Source organism: Amphiprion ocellaris, chromosome 16 (genome assembly GCF_022539595.1).
Source record: "Amphiprion ocellaris isolate individual 3 ecotype Okinawa chromosome 16, ASM2253959v1, whole genome shotgun sequence".
NCBI lineage: Eukaryota > Metazoa > Chordata > Actinopteri > Pomacentridae > Amphiprion > Amphiprion ocellaris.
Genome location: NC_072781.1, coordinates 6,732,327 through 6,756,289, shown reverse-complemented (window position 1 = coordinate 6,756,289; position 23,963 = coordinate 6,732,327). Strand labels below are relative to the sequence as shown.

At 40.1% G+C, this 23,963-nt stretch overlaps 2 protein-coding genes across 3 annotated transcripts in view; one reads left to right on the top strand and one right to left on the bottom strand.

The window, feature by feature from the left end:
- Positions 1-579: 579 nt before the first annotated feature.
- Positions 580-11,996, bottom strand: cog2 (component of oligomeric golgi complex 2). Of its 2 annotated transcripts, none has more exons than XM_055018492.1 (18): positions 11,858-11,996; positions 9,736-9,897; positions 8,785-8,850; positions 8,615-8,695; positions 8,331-8,434; positions 7,291-7,399; positions 6,852-7,031; positions 6,427-6,551; positions 5,898-6,024; positions 5,620-5,759; positions 4,780-4,841; positions 4,543-4,694; positions 4,254-4,439; positions 3,418-3,490; positions 3,154-3,296; positions 1,794-1,933; positions 1,440-1,623; positions 580-1,343 (listed from the first exon to the last, which is right to left on the bottom strand). In XM_055018492.1, the coding sequence occupies exons 1-18, from the start codon at positions 11,858-11,860 to the stop codon at positions 1,245-1,247; spliced, it is 2,136 nt and encodes a 711-aa protein (XP_054874467.1). In that variant the 5' UTR covers positions 11,861-11,996; the 3' UTR covers positions 580-1,244. The 2 variants fall into 2 exon arrangements, with proteins under 2 accessions (XP_054874467.1, XP_023147307.2); XM_023291539.3 differs by lacking the exon at positions 11,858-11,996 and adding an exon at positions 10,242-10,406.
- A 40-nt stretch (positions 11,997-12,036) lies between these two features.
- pgbd5 (piggyBac transposable element derived 5) overlaps positions 12,037-23,963 on the top strand; it is a 35,583-nt gene continuing 23,656 nt past the window's right edge. Inside the window, exons 1-2 of the mRNA XM_023291550.3 lie at positions 12,037-12,656; positions 19,877-20,307. Coding sequence (XP_023147318.2) covers positions 12,275-12,656; positions 19,877-20,307 — 813 coding nt within the window. The 5' untranslated portion in view covers positions 12,037-12,274. The remainder of the gene's footprint in view (positions 12,657-19,876; positions 20,308-23,963) is intronic.

Genomic DNA, 23,963 nt, shown 5'->3' with positions numbered 1-23,963 from the left:
GCATGCCTCCTATGCTCACTCCCATATAGTCTGTGCAATAAAAGAATCTTATTTCAAGAAACAATTCAGTGTCCTTCAATGTAAGTTTGTAACTATATAACAGAGATTAGACATTTCAAATTAAAAAAAAAACACATCTATTTAGAAAACAGGCCAGTGACTGGTTAAAATAATACTTTTTTCTTTATGAATGTTGATTACTATGCAAAAGAACAATAACAAAACTCTTTTAGAAATGCAGCCGTTTGCAAATCTGAAAGGGTTTAAGATAACTAGTTGAAAACATTGCCATTTTAAAAGCAATGTAGACTGTTCACCTCAAGTTAATAAATTAACATATGAATCTACGTGTTAATATGCAAATCTCCATATCAGCATTAATAAAAGGTGCTTCCTGCTCTCCCAGAACCTGCAACCTGTTTATGTTGTTTTTGAGAGAAATCATGTGTACACAATGCTCAGAGTCCTGCAGTTTTCTTGGCAGTAGAAAATGATGTGTGCACTGTAAACTAATTACTAATGGGCAACCCACTTTTAGCAAGCAAATGATCTTCGTATTAAAACACACTGACTCAAAAATGTATCCAAAGTTATTCATTTTATTCCCAAGTTACTTATGTCAAACATTATATTATACAACTTTGATTTGAACATGTACATATTATTAACATACTTATTCATGATAGATGAATCCTTCAGCAAGAAGCAGTAATTAGACAAACATTTTAGGACTAACTCTCTCCCTTTGCAAATTAGATTTGAGACTCCTGTTATGCAACATTCTGGTCCAGCATATTACCTGCACAGTAGTTTGTACAGAGCAGTGTGTATCTCAACCATCCAGCATCAGTCTTTGTTAGAGGCATTTGATGAGCACAGAACCACAGTCCCTTTTATCTGTACTGCCTACAACAGACGCAGTGATGATCCCGTAGTACTTTCTCTGCTGTTTCCGACATCAATTTTCTGCTTGGTGAGCTGCAACTCCAGCTTCTTATTGTTTGAAATCTTTGTGCACTGTAGCTCTAAAGGCTGCATCGAATTGAGAGGTTATTTTACAAATGGTTCGAAAAGGGATTTCTGTAGAGCGTTCTTCTCCTACATTCTTCATAGTGCGATCATCAAAACTGTTACCAGGCCATGACTTTGGCTTTGACTGGAAGAAATGCTTGTGTTTACTCCGCAAGTCTCCGGGAAATGTGAAGATGAGTGTAGCATGTTAAAAGATTTCAGTCACCGCGGAGTTACTGGTTCTGCTCAGCGAGCTCTCGGGCCTCTTTCACAAGGTCCATCAGAGTGGAGAACATTGAGATGTCATTTGGCTGGAGACCCATCTTCTGGATCTGAGACACACATTAGTAAAAATGTGCATCATTTGTCATGTGTTTATGAACATGTCCTCACAAATGTCTGAATGTATTTGTGCTCTAATTACTTACCTGTTCTCCCAAATATTCCACATCCAGTGCCAGCTGAAGACGAATCTTGCTGTCGTCCGTGGGTCCTCCATTTGCCCCTACTGTGGTAGTCGTAGTCGCGCCCTTTCTGGCTTGTTTCAATCTCTTCAGGCTCTCTTCCATCTTTCTCACTGAGCTCAGCACCTCTGAGATGGTCTCATAGTACCTGAACACAAGATGGAAAAGAAAACTGAGAAACAGCTGCATATAAAATAAAATAAATCCAAGTTAATTAAGAAATACATTCTATACATCTCAGGCACATGCCATACGTTTTAAATCGAACACTGGCACTGTGGGTCTATTTAGGTTTGTGGATGTGTAATTTAAGCTTACTTCTGTGTGCATTCAGATAGTGCAACTCGCAGCCACTCTTGTGCTGTTGAAGGAGTGACCAGCCCTGTTGAGTCAGTCAGCAGTTGATGCAACGGGCGTAAGGCGTTGTCCATGTACGCTGATGCACGCACTGGCAGATCCTATGCAGGGAAGACATTAAAGATAAAAAAATAATAATGTCAAAGGTACAATAATCTCTATATTTCTACATAAAATAAGCCTTTTATGTTTGCTTAGATCAAGAGTTTCTTTTTCATTATTTTGCTCATGCTCAGGATAAGAAGCTTTAAAATTCTGCCCGAACAGCTCCTGTTTAAGATTCCTCTCTCTTTAAATATCAAAGGAGAAGCATGCTGCGGAATATAAAAGGATGTTATCATAGGATGAAAATTTGATATAGAAGTCTAGTGCAATCGTTACATGTAAAGCAGAGCACAAATCAGACTATCAGAGGTGCAATTGGTGCAGAGAGGTGCAGTTGCTATTTTTAATAAATGAACATTCTTCACAGCTCTAATTGAGAAATACAAATGCCATTACAATCAGACTCAGCATCAGCAGATCCACCAGAATTTACTGCAAAGACTTGGATCAATTTAGGGGAAATGGCTTGATTAAGACACCATCGTTCATTAGTTATCAGTGTGTCAGTATGCTTTAACTGTTATATTACTCACTCAGCAGTAGTGAATCATAGCAGCAAGGAAATTACCAGCATTGCTATAGAAAATGTTGATGTCATAGATGTAGATAAACAGTTCAACAGCCCTGAACAGTGAGGAGGTGATGGTAGCGGCCATTAGGTTTACAGTGAGTGAACAAGTGAGTCAGTGGATGAATGTAAGACTGAGCGTGTTTCACAGAACTCTCTCATAAGTAAGTAAGTGGACCTTGATATTTTTGCTAAATCTGCCATTTCCAAGTTAATTATGAAAATTTATGCTCAGTGATCACATTAATTTATGGAACTAAAATGTGCTTCACATCCAAGAAATTATTTTAAAACTGTGCCAAGCCTTATACTGAACCATTATTCAGTTCATTACCAGTCTCAATGTTAGAGCAAACAATAATGAAGTCTTCCGGTGGCATTTGTTTGAATGCCATTCATGTATGAACATGCAGCATCCCTCCAAGTTTCATCAAAATCCAACCAGTCAGTACGCCTCAAAGCTGAAATTCTGACCTTTAGTTATGGTATTTCAGTAACAAAAATTTAAGTGCATCTGCCCTGAAGGAAGGCTTTGTCTGAATCAAACCAACACTGCTCCCCATGGTTGCTCCAAGACACGATATAAGAGAATGGCACAGTATGACATATAGGACAAACATATGCATGCATGTTTGCTGCTTCACTTACTTTGTTAGTCCTGCGATAGAGCCGTGGAACCTCAGAGGCACTTTTCAGGAAGCGACAGCTGCGTTCAGTCAGATGCTGGGTCATTCTGGTGTTCAGAGTGGGAATGCTGCTTGTCAGGCAAGCCTTGGAGTCTGCTAAAGCATCTAACATGGAAGACAGCGCTTGTAAATGCACAGATACAAATGGTCTGAGCCCCTTTGTGCCAAAATCAGGGAGGGAGAGCAAAAAACCAAAAGGCTGAAAGATGCTTTATGAACAGCTTACCTTCCAGAATAGCAAAGTTTTTGAATCCAATGGCTTCTAACCGCTGTCTGACCATCTCTGACAACTCTGGGATCTAAGACAAACCAGTGATCAGTGTGGAAACAATAAAGAGGAAATTTGCCCACTACAACATCAAAGAAAGCACAAATAATTCTCAGAATGGCACACTTTGTCACTGCAAAATTTAGGCTTAGGCTAACTTCATAAGTCAAAAGTATTTACTGTGTGTATGTAAGTTGAGTTGAGCTACATACTTTATGTAAATACATTGATCAGCCACAACATTATGACCACTGACAGGAGAAGTGAATAACATCGATCACCTTGTTATAATGCAACATTCTGCTGGAAAACCTTGAGTCCTGACATTCTTGTGGATGTTTGACATGTACCACCCACCTAAACATTTCAGGTCGAGTAACCCCCCCAACCTCCAACCCCCATGGCAACACCAGTCCTTGTTGCCAGTTGCCATCCTCAGCATGACAATGGACACTTTCACATTGCAAAAACTGCTCAAGAGTGGTCCAGAGAACATGACAGAGCTAAGATGTTCACCCAAGTTCCACACTCCCCAGATCCAAATATTACTGAGCATCTGTGGGATGTGCCAGGATAAGCCTGATGTAGGTAGACCCCACCCTGCAGCCCACAGGACCCACAGAAGTCACTGCCACCATCCCAGTGCCACAGGAACCAGGGGTCCTGTGTCCACGCCCCACTGGGTCCGAGGAGTTTTAGCAGCATAAAGGGGACCAACACAATAGTAGTATGAGGCAGGTGGTCATAACGTTATGCCTGATTGGTGTAAATGCATTCAGTTTGTGTGTGTGCACCTGCTCCTGCAGCTTTTGGATGTCCGCCGCAATATAAACCAGCTGTTTGGTGGACAGGGAGGCAGAGCTCCCACTCTCACTGCCGCCGTCATCCAGTGACGTTCGGCTGGATGTAGAGGAGGCCGAGCTCGGCAGGGGTCTGGTTGGCTCCTTAACCACCTCAGGAGACTGAGTTTTAGTCAACACCTGTGCAGATATGATCAAGTTGAGGACCAAGCACAAATAACAGCAAGTGGACATTAAAGAAATTTTTAAATAATTCATCTTTTTCTAGTTTATTTAACTTTACCTCAACAAGAAACTTGGCGTATCGTGAGTACAGCTGCAGCGTAAGCTTCCAGAACCGATGGGCCAGAGGTGACAGATAGACCTTGTCTGACCAACACCTCTCTAAACAGAACCACAGCACCTCAGATACCTGCAGGTGGTACGCACTGCCAGCTGGACATGAACAGAAAAACAAACACAGTGACTGTATGGAAAGTTTTAGGCACACGCTGGCGTTTATTAGAGGATAAACTGCTACCTGGTGCTGCCTCTAATCCATCACTTATTGCATTCTCCAGGCGTCCCGCTATTTCCTTGTACCTGAAAAACAAGATGAGGCGTACAAAGAGGGGAAGAACAGGACAGTCCATGTGTTATCAGCTCTGATTTTCACGTGCTCACTGCATGAATCAACACTGTGTACAGTGGAAATTTTCAACTTTCCAGAAAAGCTTAGCTGTGGAGGTTTGATTGTGAAATGAGGACACAAGCCCTAATCTTTGACGTGCGATGACAAATCTGTGTTTTGTGTACTTTTACAGTGTGTGTGTTACTGTGTGGGAGGGAAGAGGTTGGCAAACAACTTCTCTTTCTTGTCACACAGATCAATGGCCATTCAGTCAAGGTCCAGCGTCATGTTTATGGGCTATGTTTAGTAATATGTTGACACACACCCTTAATTTACATTTTGCTTCTTGTCATCATCCGGAATGAAACTCACAGCCATAAGCAATTTTTTACTTTCCCATAAAAAAATAAAAAAATAGGGCTTTGTTCACGTTGTGAGAATCTGCCAACTTGCCTTCATCTCCTAAAAATGCTGACAGGCTGCTATTTTAATCTAAGCTCGTCTCTTGAGTCCACGAAGCAAAAACAGTCAATACTTCAAAACACATGCTGTGTAGAGATTCTACCTTCACCAGTGTCTAACTATATTGATTAAATATAGATTAAAACATACCTATTATCCCCCAAATGCAAAAAAAAGAGTTTTATTCGAAACAAAAATATCCATTAACTTTAAAAGTCAATCACTAATTTTAAAAATGGCAGTGATTGATTGGTAGTAGTGTGTAAAGCATATTAAGATAATATTCACCGTAGCTGAAAGTAAACAGGCAGGTTCCATTTGTTGTGGAAACTGGTATACGAGGAGTGAACTCTGAGTCTCTTTACACTGGCCTGCGAGCTGCACTGTCGTTCAAACTTCCGCACAAACTCCATACTCACGCTGTAACGCTGGAAAAGACAATACAGAGGTGACAGATGCATACATGAAACTACACAATCAAACCCTGAATTATGTGACTATACAGAGTGTGTCAAACTTTGGAAAAAGCATGCGTGCACATTTCAACTGCAACACTGTAGCTATACCTCATAGAATATGTCAGGGTTTCCGGGGTTGAAGAGGTAGGCCAACCTTTCCTCTATTCCTTTAATCATCTCCGGCCACACAGAGTTCACGAGGAAATCGTAACCTGGTACTGTGTCAGCTTTGTCACTGAAGAGAAAAGGAACATTTACAACATGTTATACTTTCAACATGAAACATTACTCTAGTCTCTGATTCTTTCTAAGTGTGTAACCTAGGAGTAGTTTTTTTTTTCTAAAGAAAATCTTCAAAGGTCACCAGACAGAAAATATGATGTACCTGACACTTACATGAAAGAAAGTTTAAAGAGGAAATGATGCCGGAAATTCTATAAATATATTTTCTCAATATAGCAGCTAAATATCCGTGTGCAAAGGGAATCATATAGCTTTGTCAATATGCTCAAGAGCGCAACAGATGAAAGCAAACAATTTGCTTTTCTAATAAAGACAAGAGGATTCAAAACAGAACAAAGAGCTCCTTGATCTGTGAATGTTTTGAATGAATATGCCTCCATGATATCATGGATACCTGGATATGGCTCCTCCAGTCACCTCTCTAAGCAGTCTACAGTGGTGGGGAACAAACTCCAACAGTCTAGAGTACATCAGCTGGAGACCAGTTGGACTTGACTTCACTACTTCTTCAACTATCACCTGAAAAGGAGAACCGAAGGTAAGATTTTTTTTTTTAGGTGAAGACACCATCTTGATTACTGAAGCAGGATATTGAGTATTTTGCAGAAATGCGGTTCACAAAATTCACAATTGACATCATGCAATATTTTTCCATACTAATTGTCACCTCATATTGCTGCCATTAACATGTGTATTAGTCTAGCCATTTGGTATGTTTAGGCAAATGTAAAGAAAGTCAATAATGGCGGCTATTTAATACATTATTTCTGAGAAAACACATCTCAAAAAAATGCAGAAAAACATGTGTGGCATGTTTACCTGGTCCATGTATGGTTTGACCAGCACTTGTCCTACCAGGGCTTCAGCATCTCGAGTTTTGTCTATAGTTGCGTAAGTCCTCAGACAGTGACGCACCATGTCCACGTTAGACGTCTGCAGTCCCTCAATCAGGAGCCCTTCCAGAGACTGCTGCAGCATGGATGTGATCCCTGCAATACGCTGGCAGACGGCATTCAATAGAGTGAAAAAAATGTAAAGCACTTTCTGGATAATCAGCAGAGATGGTAGCATTGATGGGTTATTTTTTGTAACAGAAGATCATGTAGCACTTTTCTAGAAGGACTGCACAGAAGCTGATTATCTTTATCAGACAATTCTGATGGATTGACAGAAGAGCAGTCAGTGAGATGAACTGATTGACCGACTGGATGGCTCTTGATTTATCAGCTGTCTGACTGATCGGCCTTCGAACACTTACAGGTCTGACTTTGTCCAGTAGGGGCATGCCTTTGCTCTGTACAGCATGGAACTGCAGCTGGTTGAATTCTGTGGCAATCCTCTCCAGGATCTGACCTGCCAACAAGGGACTGTACATATACAGAGAGAGAGTCAGTCATACAGAAAAAGTTAATATTATGTTTCTGCAACATTTGAAGTACTCACATAGGCTACATCACTCAGATTCTATTTTACTGTTTGACTGTTCAGATGATTAAAATGTGGCCGATCAAATTCTGGCTACCGTCCTGAACTGACCCAACTGCACTACAGAACAATAACAAATATGCTGCCATACAAACATAAACACAAAAACCAACAAAGTCTAGATTTATGGTTAAATTATAAGTTAATGGGCAATGGAAGCCAGAGAAATGAAGAGCAAATGATTACAATAATAAAGACATTTTCTGATTGCCTTTTTGGGGAGCAACAGCTGCTACTTCTCTGTGGAAGAACATGTGGATGCAGATTTTCAGCAAGTAGGTGAAGTGAATTGCTTCACTGAAACAGATCAAATGCAAAATTTCAGGAAGTCAAAAGCTAGTTTTACCTATATCTGTCAGTGAGCTCAGTTCAGGTAATCCATGTCCCTGAGAAAGTGTGTACAATTGGGTTGTACCGGTTGACAACAGTGACAGACTACATTGTAAAAGAATGATGCAAAAGTCGAATGAATTTTAAAATGGCTGTTCACACTGAGGTGGCAATGCAAGATCTGTTTCAATGTGATGGTACAGTGGTGCTCACACTGTTATGGAAAAAACAGATCAGAGTCAAATAAAGCACAAAAATGAGATTCGGGCCACTTCTGCCTTTTGTCAGTACATAGCTGTATTTTTCTTAGAACACTTTGTATAATCACTTGTAAGAAATGAGGTAAGGTGCACAAAATCACAAAACAGAAACTGCATCTCCAAAAAGTAATACCCACAATTTCATATCTGTTATTTGTTCCAGCTAATTTCATATTTCTGAGTCTGTTGATGGTCATGTTTGGAATAGAGAGTCACTTCCCACCTGCTGATTTCCAGAGAGCTTGATTCCTTGGAGTTCTGTGAGTGGAGGATTTTCTCGATTTTCTCCACCGAGCGTACCACCTGAATCAGCCTTAATACACACACCTGATGGGTGGTGATAATGTAAACAAGAAGATATTAATTTATAGATATCATTCCATGAAGTAGAAAACTGTTTGCCGTTTCACAATAACATATATCTTGTAACATGACATTTAAAATTTGGCATGGGCATGCCGTACTAAAGTAAAGCATAAAGTCAGACATTAAGAGGAGGAGCCAGACCTTCTTTTTCTGCAGGTCTTCCTGTTTGGACAGCTGGTTGTCTATAGCCTGTATCACTTCACTGACACACGACCGCAGACTCTGCAATAAACAGCCAAAAACATGCATCTGTGGCAGGAATCAATCAAAGCTTATATATAACTTTGTGTATAATAATTCAGGAAACATACCATAACCTCTTCCCGTAACTGTCCTAAAGGCACAGAAAGCTGATTGAGGGCTTTGTCCATCCCCACCTTAGATGAGGGAGCAGAGCTCAGATTAGAATCACTACCTTTACACTACCAGATTGACATTAAGAAATTAAAAATGTGTAATGGGCTCAGTTTAACTGCTCAAAAGCATATTCAGAACTCAATCAGTACTGCATTTTTAAGAATAAAGTTGATATTGATGCAAGAAAAATAGCAAATGATCAATGTTCTTTATTGCTCTTCTTTTTTGCACACAACATGAACAAATATTTAGCAACATGTCTCTCTGCTGGTTATATTATACATGAATCAATAAATCATTTTCCCTGTAAAGACTGCAAACTCCTGCAATGATTTCCTGCAACATGGCAATATCTTCAAATGGAATTTTTGCTCAACCTTTGGTAAAAAGCACAAAAATCTGATCATCTACAAACAAGCATGAACCTGCAAATGTGTAGCATTTTTGCCTATAACTTAAACAATTATTTAGTTGAAAATAATTGCCAATTGTTTTCCCATCCACTCAATAAAAGCATCAATTAATATCCAACAACATCCATGCAGTTACAGATTTATGTCTGATAAACAAATACCTACTGAAAATAACTACTTATAGCTCAAACTGTATAGAATATAACAATATTTTAGCAGTGCATAATTCATCAAGCCAGGTAGCAACAAAGAACCAGTTTTCTTAATAGACATTCTAAAATACCCTCTTTTGCTAGAACTCATTTCAAATTTCCAGCATACATTTTTCCTGTCTTCCTGCTTGTGACCCAGAAATCAATCTTGGTGCTCCATCATGAAGGAAGTCTAGATGGGGGTACTTATTTCAAACTTCCTTTCTCCTGTTGACTACAGTCTTCTGATTGTAAAGCTAAAAAAAAATACAGCCACAGTGTCTGATACTAAACCACTGACCAGATTGGTGGAGAGGTTAACAAAGTCTGCATAGTCCTTGTTGATGAGCTCCACCATGGCCGTTTTCAGCAGCTTGTAGTAGAGCTCCAGGTCCTCCCTCATCTCCTCCAGCTGGACCTGCTTCCGACACTCAGCCACGAACTGGTCAACGTCAAAATCATCCTGCAAGGATACATATATTCCATTTTCTTATTCCACTTTATAAATTGCAGTACAACATACACTGACAGATGTGTATCGGAGACATATAGTAAAACTCATTTATTAAGTTTGTTGTTGACAATGATGCATAATTGCCTCTCTGTGTTGGATATTAACAATGTAGGTTATGTCTGTGAATAAATATTAAACGCTTTGTCGTTCTCATCGATTAAAATGTGTGTACTGACAAAAAAGGAATTCAAGCAACAGGGGCATCAGCAACGTACGCTAGCTAGCTACATGCTAACTAGAATGAAAACATAAGCTAACGTCAGCTCTTTAACGTAAACTTTACCGATTCTCACCTTCATGAAAACATCTTTGTCGAAGCACAGAGAATCTGGTCCCTTCGGTAGATTCATTTTGGACTGTGAAACACAGCCAGTTACAACATTAAGAAAAAAAGGCGACAAGTCTTGGTTTAGCTGCTGTCACCGAGCTTCCGCAAACATGGCAAGCGCACCAACGAAGAAGAGTCAGGACCTTTGGAATGAGATTACAGTGACACCACTGCGCCCTCTAGTGACTCTACAGTTTGTGACCACTGTGCATTGAAACTATAGGTGGCGCTGTTGGCTTTACAGTAGATGCTGCATATTTTCAGTATTTTCAAGAAATTTTGCTTGGCTTCTCAGTGATAATCTACATTTTTAGTTGTTGAGATTTTTAGGACTGCAAGAGAAACTGATCAAATCTAAATTACAAAGTGCTTTACAATAAAACAAATCAAATTAGACAAATAATGGAAATAAATTCAACAAATGGGGAAAATCTCATACACACGATATAAAGAAAATAAAACAAGGAAGTCAAGTCTAGACAAGTTAGGAAAACGTTTTTAAATAGCGCATCTAAGATAACTGCTCTGCTGAAGCACCTTTCACTGAAAACGATGATAATTGGCATTGGGACAAATAACCTAACAAGTACTCACACACCAATTAAGACCCTAAGAACTAAAATTCCCTAAAATACTACTTTACAGGGGGTTCTCGACTTAAATTGGAGTTCTATTCCTATGGCCCAACATAAGTCAATTTTCGCCTTAAGTCAGAACTTGTAAACAAAGCCATTATGTGCATCACAATATCAATCAGTTCTTCAAAAAGTCATGAATACCAATGACTTTCATGCATGCATGAGTCATTTTACAAGAAGATAGCAGAATATGTTGCACTGTTTTTACAACTTGATTTACTTGATCACGCTTGGGAGCCATAATGAAGTTAGCTGCTTATTGAGGCACTTTGTAACCCCAGTTTGTAAAGTTTATTATTAGTAGTAGTAGTAGTAGCAGCAGCAGCAGCAGCAGTAGTAGTAGTAGTAGCAGTGTTAGCGTATTTATTAACAACAAAAACACAATAAATGAGGGAATTAAAGTCCTGGGTAAATTTATATTTTTGAAGAAAATATTTTATTCTCATACCATCATCAGTCAGTCCTTGCTGTTTTTACAGACGTTTTATTTTGTAGTTTTATCTAATTTTTTGTGTATTTTCGTGCTCTGTGAGCACTTTGTAACCCCAGTTTTGAAAGGTGCTATGGAAATAAAGCTTTTTATGATGATGATTATAAAAATAATTCTAATAATAATAACAACATATTGTAAATATACAATAAATGAGGAAACTAAAGTCCTGGTTAAATTTATGTTTTTGCATATTTAAAAAAAATTCCAAAACTATAGTTAATCAATCTTTTAGCATATTTTCATGCTTTGTTAAGATGCTATAGACATAAAGTTTATTATTATTATTATTATTATTATTATTATTATTATTATGATTATTATTATTATGAATAATAATAATAATAATAATAATAATAATAATAATAATAATAATAATAATAATAATAATAATAATAATAATAATAATAATAATAATAATAATAATAATAATAATAATATCATCATTATTACCATCAGTTATTCAGTGAGTTTGGGTTAGAAAGTGAGATCTTATTGGATGCCGGTGCAGACCTCGGCTGTCAGGTGATGCGGCTCCAGCCACTGCTCTCTCCCATTCCTCCGTGTGGAGAAATCGCTGGTCTGTCAACCCGGATGCTGTGCCATAACTATTGATAATTTCGCCCAGTGCGCAGCGCTGTGGGCAGAGCAAGGGGGCGGAAATCCTCCTGTACCCTTGAAGCGGGCAGCTCCCAGCGGATACACACGTTCCACACCGCCGGGGCTCCCGCATCCGAGCCGGGGAGGGTCAGGCGGAGCCGCCGCGTTAGAGGATCGTGACCACTGCAAGAAAAAAAAAGAGGGTGAGAAAGAGGGGAGGAAGGAAGAGGAAAAAGAGGGGAGGAGAAGAGCATCAGTGCAGAGAGAGAGATGGCGGAGTGCGGGCGGAAGGCGCTGTCTCTCCTGGAAGCGGCCCGCTCCCGGTACGAGAGCCTGCAGATATCCGACGACGTGTTCGGCGAGTCCGGGGATGACAGCAGCGACAATCCCTTCTACAGCACCTCCGGAGACTCCGACTCGGACAACTACATAGCCGAGGTGGGCGAGGAGGAGCAGCATCAGCACCACCACCACCACCACCACCAGAAGCGGGCTGAGAAGGAGAGCGGGCACAGCGGGGGAGCAGGTGGCGGCACCGGCGGAGGCAGCGCGGCCGGTCCTCCGGGCTCCCTGTCCCGGAGCCAGGCAGAGGAGGAGGGCTGGACGGAGACTCTGCAGGATGTCACGGTGCCGCCGTACAAAGAGACATATGGTGAGCACGACGAGATGAATAAGGTCATTTGTGCAGCAGGAGGGAATTGCCCGGAGCTGGGAAGTGATTGGAAAAGACACAGCAGGTTTATCAGTGGCAGAAAAACAGGCTTTGGTGCAAGTGATGCTGGCTTCATGCTCATCTTTGTGTGTGTGCATCCTCCCTGTGCATAGTGGGACACAGAGAAGCATGACACTGCATCGTTAATTGCTGTATGAAGTTAATGGCAAACGTTTAGCCTTTGATACTTCACCCCTTGGTGCTGTGCTACACACGCTGTCTTGTTGTGTGTGTGTGTGTGTGTGTGTGTGTGTGTGTGTGTGTGTGTGTGTGTGTGTGTGGGCTCATGTTACAGAGCAATGCAGGGAGGCATGCTGTTTCATTTAGAGAAACAGCAGGACGCTTTTCCTGTCTCTGCACACATGTACGTGCACATTATTTGTGTATGTATGCAGAAGACATGCACAAAATCTGATTGTTTTTGCCTGATTTTGGTTACTTACTTTCTTTTCAAATGTTTGTGTGTGCAATCGTGAGTGTGCACCCACACTGTTCTGTCTTTTTCTGTCCGTCTGTCAGTCTCTTAACCCTCGTGTCGTCCTGCGGGTCAAAATTGACCTGGTTTAAAGTTTGAAAATGTGGAGAAAAAAATATTTTCACAGTGAAACTTCTGATGTGCACATTTTCAACATTTTTGGGAAATGTTTGAATATTTTTCGGTGGAAAAAAGAAATGTTAAAAATGTTTCTTAAGAACATTCACAAAAAAATCAATCAAAATCCGGTGAATTTTTGCTGGATTTTGGTTGATTTTTTTGTGAATGTTCTTAAAGAAAATATTAGAAGTTTTACTGATATATATGGAATCACTGTAGATATTTTTAGGATTTTTTTTGGAAGATTTTTACTCATTTTTTGAAAATATTTACAAGAATTTTCTTGCCAAATTTGGGGGATTTTTTAAAAATAAAACTTTTGAGGGAAACTTTGAAGGAATTGTGGGAATTTTCTTCCTGAAGGTTTTTCAAATTTTCAGAAATTTGGGGAATTTTTTGCTGAATTTTTGGATTTTTTTCAGACAAGGAAACAATATTTTTTGGTGCCCATAAATGAGGACAACAGGAGGGTTACGTATAGTTATTTTATCTATTCATCTATCAAAAAGTCCAGGAAGCTGCTTTGGGTTAGTAGTGCTGCGCCTTCCATTAGGTTTTCCTTTGATTTGTCCTCCTTATCTCATATTTTCTGCTTCAGCAAAGGCGATCGGTGGGGATGCCATCCTGCACAGTGCACAATACATTGTGCATGTATGCAGAGGAACTGCAGAAATTCAGGTTTTTGTCCACCTATCCTGGGTATGGTTGCACACTTTCTCTTCAAATGTTTGTGTGGTCGTGATAGTTGAATAGCCACGTACACCCACACTGCTCTGTCTTTCTTCTCCCATCCTGTCAATCTTTCTGTCTCTTTAGTACAGTTTTTATCTATTTATAAATCAATAAGTCCAGAGAATGGAAATTTGTAGTGCAGCACTTTCTGTCAGGCTTTACTCGGATTTGTCCCTTTTCTCTTGTATTTGCTGCCTCAGCTGAAGCCAAGGGAGTTATTGGAGATGCTGTCCTGCACAATGCACAGTATAATGTGTATGTATGCAGAAAAAAGGCACAAATACAGATTTTTCCTCATTTTGGTTGCACACTTTCTCTTCAGTTGCTTGTATGTGCAAACTGGAGATACCCCACACTCCTCGGTCTTTCTTTTCCTAAACCTGTCAATTTGTCTGTCTCTTAAGTACAGTTTTTTGTCTTCATCTATCAGTAAGTCCAGAAAGCGGAGTTTTTTAGTGCAGTATCTTTAGTGTGGTTTTTGCGTGTCCCCTTCTCTCATATTTTCTGCCACAGCTGAAGCAAAGACAACTGGTGGGAATGCCATCCTGCACAATGCACAATATAATGTATATGTATGCAGAAGAAAGGCACAAATCTTGATTTTGGCTGCACACTTTCTCTTCAAATCTTTGTTTGTGCAAACAGGAGACATCTGTGCATCTGTGATAGTCTTTCTTCTTCCGTCCTGTCAATCTATCTGCCTCTTTAGTACAGTTTTTACAATGTTTATCTATCAATTAGTCCAGGGAGCAACCACCTTCTGCTAGGTTTTGCTTGGATTTGTCCCCCTCTCCAGTATTTTCTGCCTCAGCTGAAGCAAAGGCGATCAGTGGGGAAGCCATCCATGTATCCACCGTGACATGTTGCACACTTGGAGGTGAACCAGCATATGGCTGGGAGCAGATATGGAGTAGACTGAACCCCCGTCTGCTAACACACAACCGAGGAACTCACTCGCACAGTTCGACTGAAAGCACAAGCACAAAATTAGATAAAATTTAAAATAATAAAACAAACACAAATGACTGTTCTTTTATTGTCTGCTGTTGGAGCTGGACGGATTAAATCGAAGATGGTAGCAGGACAGGACACAGAAATACAAAATAGCTCTTTTTACTGCTTGGTTTTCAGTTCTTCTGGCCCAATTATTCAGCATAATTCTGTAATCCTTTGTAAAAATCCAGCCTGAGGTAGGAGCAGTGCCTATTTTGTTCATTCAAGATCATTACTGTGCAGAACTAGGGTACCGTAAGTGGTTCAAAGACTACAGGATGTCCTGTACTCCCACTTCCTGGACTCTCCGTCTCTATTTGGCCGCTGTTGACTTAAGCTAAGATGGCAGCAGGTGTGTCTCTCTTCTTTGTGTAGTCTGGTCTGGTTTGTGAAAATGCAGCTGGTGTCTGTTTGCACAGCGAGCACGAGTGTGTGTGTTCCCGTCGTCCTGTATCAGGGCTGAGATGATTAAGAGCTGCCTGGATGTAGTACCGCCAGAGAGCAGAATCACACTTCACACCTCAAGTAGCCAAGACTGTCCCCAGATTTAATCAGCCTGAGCAGCGACGGCCGAGTCCGTCCTGAGCGTCAGCATATCTACATAAATACAGTATGTGTCTCCACAGATTTTAATGGCATGGGAAGGTGCATAAGCCAGATGAGGTTTCCACTAAGCTGCAGTGTCACACTCAGTGATATTTTCCTTTCTCTATTTTACCCGCCTGTCTGGCCGTCTTTCGTGCAGCTTGCCCATCTGTCTCCCTGCACATTTCTCTGTCTGTCAGTGTGCTGACACAGACACAGTGTGGATGTGACAGCTCCACTCTTTGGACAGTGTATGCCGCGTACATAAATCATCAGCCGCCGTCAGATAGCATCCAATCAACCTCGCACAAACTCTCAAAGACCCCTGCAGGTTTGTTTATAGCTGCTCCGGGCAGATCCTCCTCGCGTTTGTAACAGGTGCAGAGTTTTGAAACCAGGCTGGCTTTTTGGCTCGTGCAAAAAAATGTGGTTTACACAAAGTCGGGTTAGTCGGCGGTGTGTTATCTGCATCTCAACGTGAGGTGGTTTCCCCCTGCAGCGTGACGCGAGTGGCAGAGGACCAGGCCGAGGATTATGAAGCATACATCCACATCTTAGATTATATAACCACCTTATCATGATGTTGAAGGGAATTAAAGAGCTATTTATGCATTCACTTTGCTGAGCATGCCTGATAGATTACTGCTACTGTCCATATGTCCGTTCATCTGTCTGACCCTCCACTGTATTTTTAACTGTCTCTTCTGTTTCATCTTGTTCAAATATTCACAAAACAGAACAAATCAGGTGACGCAAATTGCACTAAATGAAGCAGGAAAACAACTTGAGAATTCAAATAGAGAAAGCATGTTCTGTAAAATGCTGCAGGAATCGGGAAACATATAAATAAATAAGCTATCATGCCTTATTTTTTAGCCTTTTGAGACAAAGCTGTTCCACTTTGATAATCGTTTTTTTCTTGAAATCAAGAACATTTCAGGATTTTCAGCCATTTAATGGTACAATTGTGGGATTATACCTCTGTCTTAGCTGCATTTAGCATGAAGCACATGCAAAGAGGTTTTTCTGACTTGATGCCTTGCAGTGGATAATTTTCCATGTCATTTGTCTTACATTCTAAATATGGCACACTGTATACTGACATCAGAAAAGTTGTCTCAGAAAACTCTTTTAGACAAGATAGTTAGAACTGTTTTCTCTTGAGTTTCCACTAAAAACTGAGCTTAATGCATGTTTCGTCTACGTGAAAGATTTATCCACTGCAAGCACACGTAATCTGTAAATCCGTGGCTATAAAAGCTCTACCAGGCAGATGTTTATCCCCCAACAATGGAACTGTTACAACCACTGATGATTGTCAGGGATTATACCTGCGTCTGAGAGTGCAACGTAGGTGGACTTCTGCAATGAGTAATGTGGGAAATTAATATGTCCAAGCTTTCTGTGTAGACTAACATCAGCCGATACTAGTAGACTGAAAGAAGAATTATGTAAATGTTTAATCCAGTTTTGTCAGAGTGATACAGGCATGAGTTGGCAGGAGCTGTATCAAGAAAAATCTATGGAGGAAGGGTGTATTTGCTCAGCAGCAGATGAAACAGTTCCATTACCCATAAAAATGATGAGTCCTTGCTCAGGTTGTCTTTTTGGCTTCCTTCAGAGATGAGCTGAAGTGAATCATTTTGCCTCAGCGGACCCTCAGTCTGAATATGTGATGTTTTTCATTGAGTAGTGGCCTAGAAGTCATGCTAGATTTTACATTCAGCTTTCAAGGCTAATGGGATGCAAATGAAGGGGATTTTAAGCTGCGCCCCAACTACTTTTTCCTGTCTTGTCCACGAGCGTCAACCATGTGGGTGTGCTTGTACTCCACTCTGTCTTTTTTGTGCTTCTCGTCTTGTCCTCCTCCACACTTCTACAGTGTATCATTAAAGTGTTGTGCAAGATTTCTTTAACTGGAGATTAAAAGAACGAAGCAAAAGTCCGTCGTTATTTCGGCTGCAGCTGGAACTAGAGGACGGACATGGAGAGAGTGAAAACCTTGTTCAGAGATAATGAGATCGCAGTGTTCAATTAAGCCTGAAGTTGTTCTGCTCGACATCCAGATTCCCTCTCACGGGTCCAACAACATCAGAGAAAATCTCTAATTTACAAGAGCAAACACAAGCCAGCCACCGCATTGTGTACTGACTGAGTGGATTCGATGCAAATGCTAAAAGCTTCCAGACAATGACGCTTCAAATGGGATGTAAATGTCATTTTCCACTAAACTAGTGATGAAAAAAGCTATGGAAAGTCCAGCGAGTGGGAGTAGTTCAGTGGATCTATGGCAGAAATGGATTATATAATAGTCATAATCATGTTTTCATTAGTGCAGAATCACCTGAGAGTAACAATCTTTGTGCATTCATTAACTTAGAAAACGACTTTTATATCTACAGAAGGAGCCAGTGTTCTTCCATGGAGTCTGTCATGTTGTACAGGAGCCTAGCAAGGACAAACCGAAAATTAGGTGACTGAAACTCAGGAACCCGAGATGTCACGACCTTAACTCAGAGTGCAGGAAAACTGTGGCACACTGTGGTTTCTGGATGCAACAGATCCATGAGGATGTAGCAGATAAAGCCATTTTTAGTCTATGTGGTGAAGTTAGAGGGGAGAAGACTGCTACTCAACAAGGACATAGAGAGGGCAGAAAAGTGGCGCTTATCCAAGTTTAAGCAATCAGTATTTGTCTTCTCTGAATTTAAGCAATCAGCGTTGAGACCCGCAGTTTTTCAGGGCTTCTCTGAAGTACCTTGTCTTCCTCGAAAATGGCCCTGAAAGAGATTCCACAAGGGCAGTTCTTGTGGTTGGAACGTCCAACTTCAGGCAGTGGAAAACAGCCTTTTGGCTCTAGGTAAAAGCTTTTGTGTTTTTACTAGCCACCCTAGATTCTCCTACATGCTTGATAGGACAAGGTGAGGTGAGGAATATTCATTTGTCTTCCATCTGCAAGTTCACTGCTAAAATGCCACTAAATCATACAGACTGTTCCTTCACAGGAAGCTTAGGAAGCACATCTCTTCATCCATACTGCCATTTACACATTCACTCTAATCTGTTTTCACTAATTATTTCTATCCCTAAAGCTAGTTTGACTGCCAATTCCTTTGTTTATACTGTTTCAAACATTTGCTCATTACATATTTAAACAGTTGCATTTCCCCATTTATCCATCACATTTAACAATATCAGTGCTTCATACATTACTAATTGCTAGTACGTGCTGCTATTTTACTGTTTAACTACTTCACAATGTATTTTAAACAAGAAGTAAAACTATTTAATCACATTTTTAGACTCATTTTCGTCATTTCTCCATCAGTTTTAGCATGTTCAGGTGCTCCAGATGGTTCGACATGAGGATCTATATGTTTTTAAATTCACATTTCAGGTTTGTCAAATTATTCAAGCTATTCCACAGCCTTTTCATGTGTCTATATGCAACTACAGATGCACAAATGCACCCAGTCATGAATCACTGCCGTAGTCTGTTGTGGTACATGTATATACAGTGTGAGTTTGCAAATCTACAGATCTAGATGAATCCATTATTTGGGTGAAAATGGTTAATGCAGCAGTTAAAAAAGCGTCATCTCTCATCAGCTGAGGCTGAATTGACAGACTTCAGATGTCTCTCAGTCATGACTCGACTACATTAGAACATGATTTTGACTCATTGCCTGCCACCACGCTAAAGCAAAGAGACACTGAAACCTTCCGCGAGCGTAAAAACGCCCCGACGTGACGAGCATGACAGTGTGGTGGCTGTCATGTCGTGTAAACTTTCTAGCTGCTGCCCTGGGCTCTGGACATTGATACCAAAAGCTGCTGCTGCTGATTCATGAGAAAACCAAGCAATTATTGTATGGGAGTGTTGAACATTCTTCCGATGATTTAATGCAACTCAAGACCTTAATTAAGAGATGTTTTTGCTCTTTGTTTCCACTTTGCCTCCGAGATGACAGTGTAATTTCTGCAAGCAAGAAACAGTTTGTATGCATCCCACACAGCCCTGACAGTGACAGCTCAACAAAGTCCCATTTTATTGTGTGTTTTAGTGTCAAGTGAAACCTTTTATTCAGTAAAGTCGATCAAACTGAAGGCCAGGCACCAACGTTTTAAACTGGGAGTAAGTGACAATTGTGCCTGTGAGTAAACCCTTATGGGACCCTGTGTCTGTCAAGCGGCTCAATTTACTTCGTCTTAATATTTCACTTTTTTTTTCCTCCCCTTTCTTTTGCTGATCCAGGACCTGCTCAGAAGATGCTGGCCACTGCAACAGCCTTGGACTTCTTCCAGCTCTTTGTCCCGGACAACTGCATCCAAAACATGGTCACCCAGACCAACATGTACGCCAAGAAGTTCCAGGAGCGCTTCGGCTCGGACGACGGCTGGCGTCCCGTCACCGCCCAGGAGATGAAGGCGTTCCTGGGCTTCGTCACGTCCACCAGCGTGCACCGCTGCGAGTCGGTGCTCAGCATCTGGAGCTCAGGATTCTTCAGCAACCGGAGCATCGCCCTGAAGATGAGCCAGGCACGCTTCGAGAAGATCCTCAAGTACTTCCACATTGTGGCTTTCCGGCCTTCGCAGGGGAGCAACCAGGGCCTCTACAAGATCCAGCCCTTCCTGGACTCGCTGCAGCAGTCGTTCAGCTGCACCTTCAGACCCTCACAGACACAGGTGTGTACAGAACTCCAGGCCTGCGTTTTCTTAAGACATTTTTGGATCACTAGGTGTCACATTATACACATATGGGTCAGTATATAATTGCAGGACTTTTTGTAACATAGTTGACAGGTATCATCGTTGACATTTTTGCAGTTTCAGGCCTAAAATCAACATGATCGCCTATAACCAAACACCACATGGCATTTTTACACAAACATTCTTCTAAATATTATATATACAACTGAGTAAAATAGAAAGTTATTTATAAAGATATTGTAGTAAACCTGCTGAAATGCCATAAATCCACACTTGACTCACACACTACTTTATATTAAATAACTCAGAAAGCCTTGGAGTCTGGCCAGTCTTTTCTTCAGGAGGAAATGACATCATGTGGAGCAGGTCATGTGATCTGGAATTAACACACTTCCTTGAGAGATGTTTTTGTAATGGGGAACTTAGTTGAAAATGATTTCTGACACAGATACAATTTGTTATTTTCCATATAAAATTTGATATATTGCCAAAAAGAAATATCTGTCATGATTATCTGAACTTAATCAAAAGAACACAATCAAAACATTTTTTGAATAAGCTCATATTATTATTGTTTAGCTAATTAGAAGGTGGTTGTTATTAAATTTGGATGGTTATTTAGTTGACATTTTAGTGATATCCAGTCATTTTTTATTAATAAGTGATTGTTTCCATAATAAATAATTCTGGAATTTGTAAAGACATGATCAGAATGAACATAAAAACATTTTTTTTTCTTTTAGTAAAAATGTAAACAAGCTATATCCCATGGACTTCAAAAGTCCTTCAATTATATATTGACCCATATGCATATGCAAAATTAATTCTCTCACTCACTTTACCATAGTGACATAGAAACTGCAGCATTAGCAGTGTGTTTTAGTGTTTTAAACATTATACTTTCTATCAGTTTACACAAGAAACCTCTTGTTTTCAGGAGAAACAGTGCAATAGCACACTATTGAGGTCAATAGTGTATATTGACCTCAATATACACTGCCGTTCAAAACTTTGGGGTCACTTAGAAATGTCCTTATATTCCAAAGAAAAGCTTTTATTTTTTTCACTGAAGATAACATTAAATTAATCAGAAGTACACTCTAAACATTGTTAATATGGTAAATGACTATTGTAGCTGGAAACAGCTGATTTTTAATGGAATATCTCCATAGGGGTACAGAGGAACATTTCCAGCAACCATCACTCCTGTGTTCTAATGCTACATTGTGTTAGCTAATGGTGTTGAAAGGCTAATTGATGATTAGAAAACCCTTGTGCAGTTATGTTAGCACATGAATCAAAGTGTGAGTTTTCATGGAAAACATGAAATTGCCTGGGTGACCCCAAACTTTTGAACGGTAGTGTAAGGTCTCATTGCCTGCCTAGTATTCCATGAAATGTGAGAAATATTTCAGTAACTTTCATCGTTTTCTCAGCGTAATGGCTGTCATTATGGATACCGTTTCCTTTTGGGTAAATAGATGCACTTTAAATACAGTAGCCAATAAATTCCCCAGTGACTCTGTAAAGCCTAAATGTAAGGAAATTAGCTTGAAGCAGGCGAGCCAACTAAATAGCTCCTGTGGGCAATCTCATTTTGAAAACCATCTGCAGAGCAAGTATCTGGGAAAGTGCTCATTTTTAACAGACTCTCCTTCCAGCAGACTTCAACTTGTTTTCTGTTGCACTGTATGTATTAGATCCACATTTATGCAACTGGGGCAGTGGGGCGCCGGCCTTGCTTCTCTATTTCGGGTGGGCTGGACTTTTTTCCAACTCCTGCAGCACTTTATTTTTTTCTCTGGATGCGCTGCAGGAACCCACCAACAGTTTCATATCAACCCAGTGCTTCCATATCATTTTAGGCTCCTGTCCAACTTGATTTTTACTTTATCTGTATGTGACGTCAAAAGAGAAAACAGTAAAGGCCTTGTTTACTTGAAGCTGAAGAAAATAAAGTATAAATTATGTCCAATAAATGTCAAAGTATGCAATTTGCTTTTCATTTTCCACAGCCTCAACTTTTGCCTACTCACAAAGATTGTTCCCAATTTGGTTTCTTTTGAGAGGATGCAGCTCTGCTTCCACTTCATTTAAGGGTTTTTCTCATTCAGCTACATAATCTTCCTTAATAATACCAAACAAATTACACTTCATATTCAGAATCTGGTTAGCAGGAAGGGCGCCAGGGGTGGCTAATCATGTTCTAGTGGCATATGTTGTCACCCCTGCAGCCACTGTCAATCTCTTTAAACATTAATGAAGTACTCTAAAGCAGTTGGTTCATTTGCTTTGGGTGCGTCTGGAGTGCTATAACATCATCCTCTTTGTGACTGATGATGTCAGTGCTGTGATGCATCAGGGAACACAGACTCCCAGCAGCAATCCCCTCACATCTAATTGAGATTTTGCATTTTATTTCTTTACCAAGTAATTGATGTGTGGGTGAAATGTACTATAATGCTGAAATTCGCTGAGATCTGAAAATCACGAAACTGAGACAACGAGGACAGGCCGACTGTCAGACAGCGTGTGTGTGTCTGAGTCTGTGTGCGTGACAGGAAGTGTGTGTATCTAGGCCAGTTTGTTTTATCTGTTCGTTTTCGGTGCCAGGGGCAGAGAGTGGTCCCAGATAGCGCGAGTGGCACAGACTGAAACTGTTGCTCCACAGACAATGGAAAACTAATCTGCTCATTTAGTGACTAGGCCTGTCACATTATTGCATAATCACCTGATGGCTGTTATTTGAGCTGACTGCAGTCGTTTTGCATAATCGTTTTCATTAACCAGTTTGTAAACAGTTGGATGAAGCGAATAGAGATGTTGTTTATCAATCAATATTTCCGTGTCGTTTTCTGTTTGCGCCCCGTTCTATTATAATTTAATGGCAGCAACTGATTGTCTTGAGGCTTCTAATATTCGATTAGCGGCATTTTGAGGACCAGCTATTGACATTAATATCATGGATTTAGTTGTCAAGCTGTGGGCAAATTTTGGTTTGCAAATGAAAAAGGAGAGTCCAATAACTTGGGAGTTGATTTAAAAGAAAAAAGGCAGCCAAAGGTCTCAATATCAAAAATATAAAACTAATAGAAGCATAAAATTTACATGAAAACATCATTAATCAGATTTATTTGTATGACAATCGTCATCCAAAAGTCCATGATGATGACAACCCTGTTTGTGACTTTTTGAGAAAGAAGGAAGTAATTTGATGTCTGTGTTTGAGTCTCATCTGCAACGAATGATGATTTTACCATCAATTGATCTATTTTTTAGAATACTCAAATACTTATTTGATCTCTAAAATGTAAAAAAAAAAAAAAAAAAAAAAAAAAAGCCAAAATTGCCATTACAGGTTTCTAAAGTCCAAGTCTGCAGGCTTAGTACGACAAAAATAGCCCAAAATCCAACCATATAAACCTGCAAAATCCACTTTGTAAAGTACGTAACAAGAACATTTTATAAAATTTTTGCTGAAAAAAATTGGCAATTTAGTAGTGGATTCATTTTTGTTGATTAAAAACGTAATTCACCCATAAATTATTTCAATTTCAAGAAGTCAACAATAAAAGAGAGATGTTCTAAGTGAGTCTCTGTGACCTGGAATTCTCTCCCACTTAGCATTATTC

Bases quoted from the DNA above. Each gene is read 5' to 3' on its own strand.
- cog2 (XM_023291539.3), bottom strand. From the start codon at position 10,298: ATGAATCTACCGAAGGGACCAGATTCTCTGTGCTTCGACAAAGATGTT. The intron at 3,297-3,417 runs GTAAGCTGTTCA...CTTCCATGTTAG, and splicing joins AAACTTTGCTATTCTGGAAG to ATGCTTTAGCAGACTCCAAG. The intron at 1,934-3,153 runs GTAAGTGAAGCA...TTCCCTGCATAG, and splicing joins TCTATCGCAGGACTAACAAA to GATCTGCCAGTGCGTGCATC.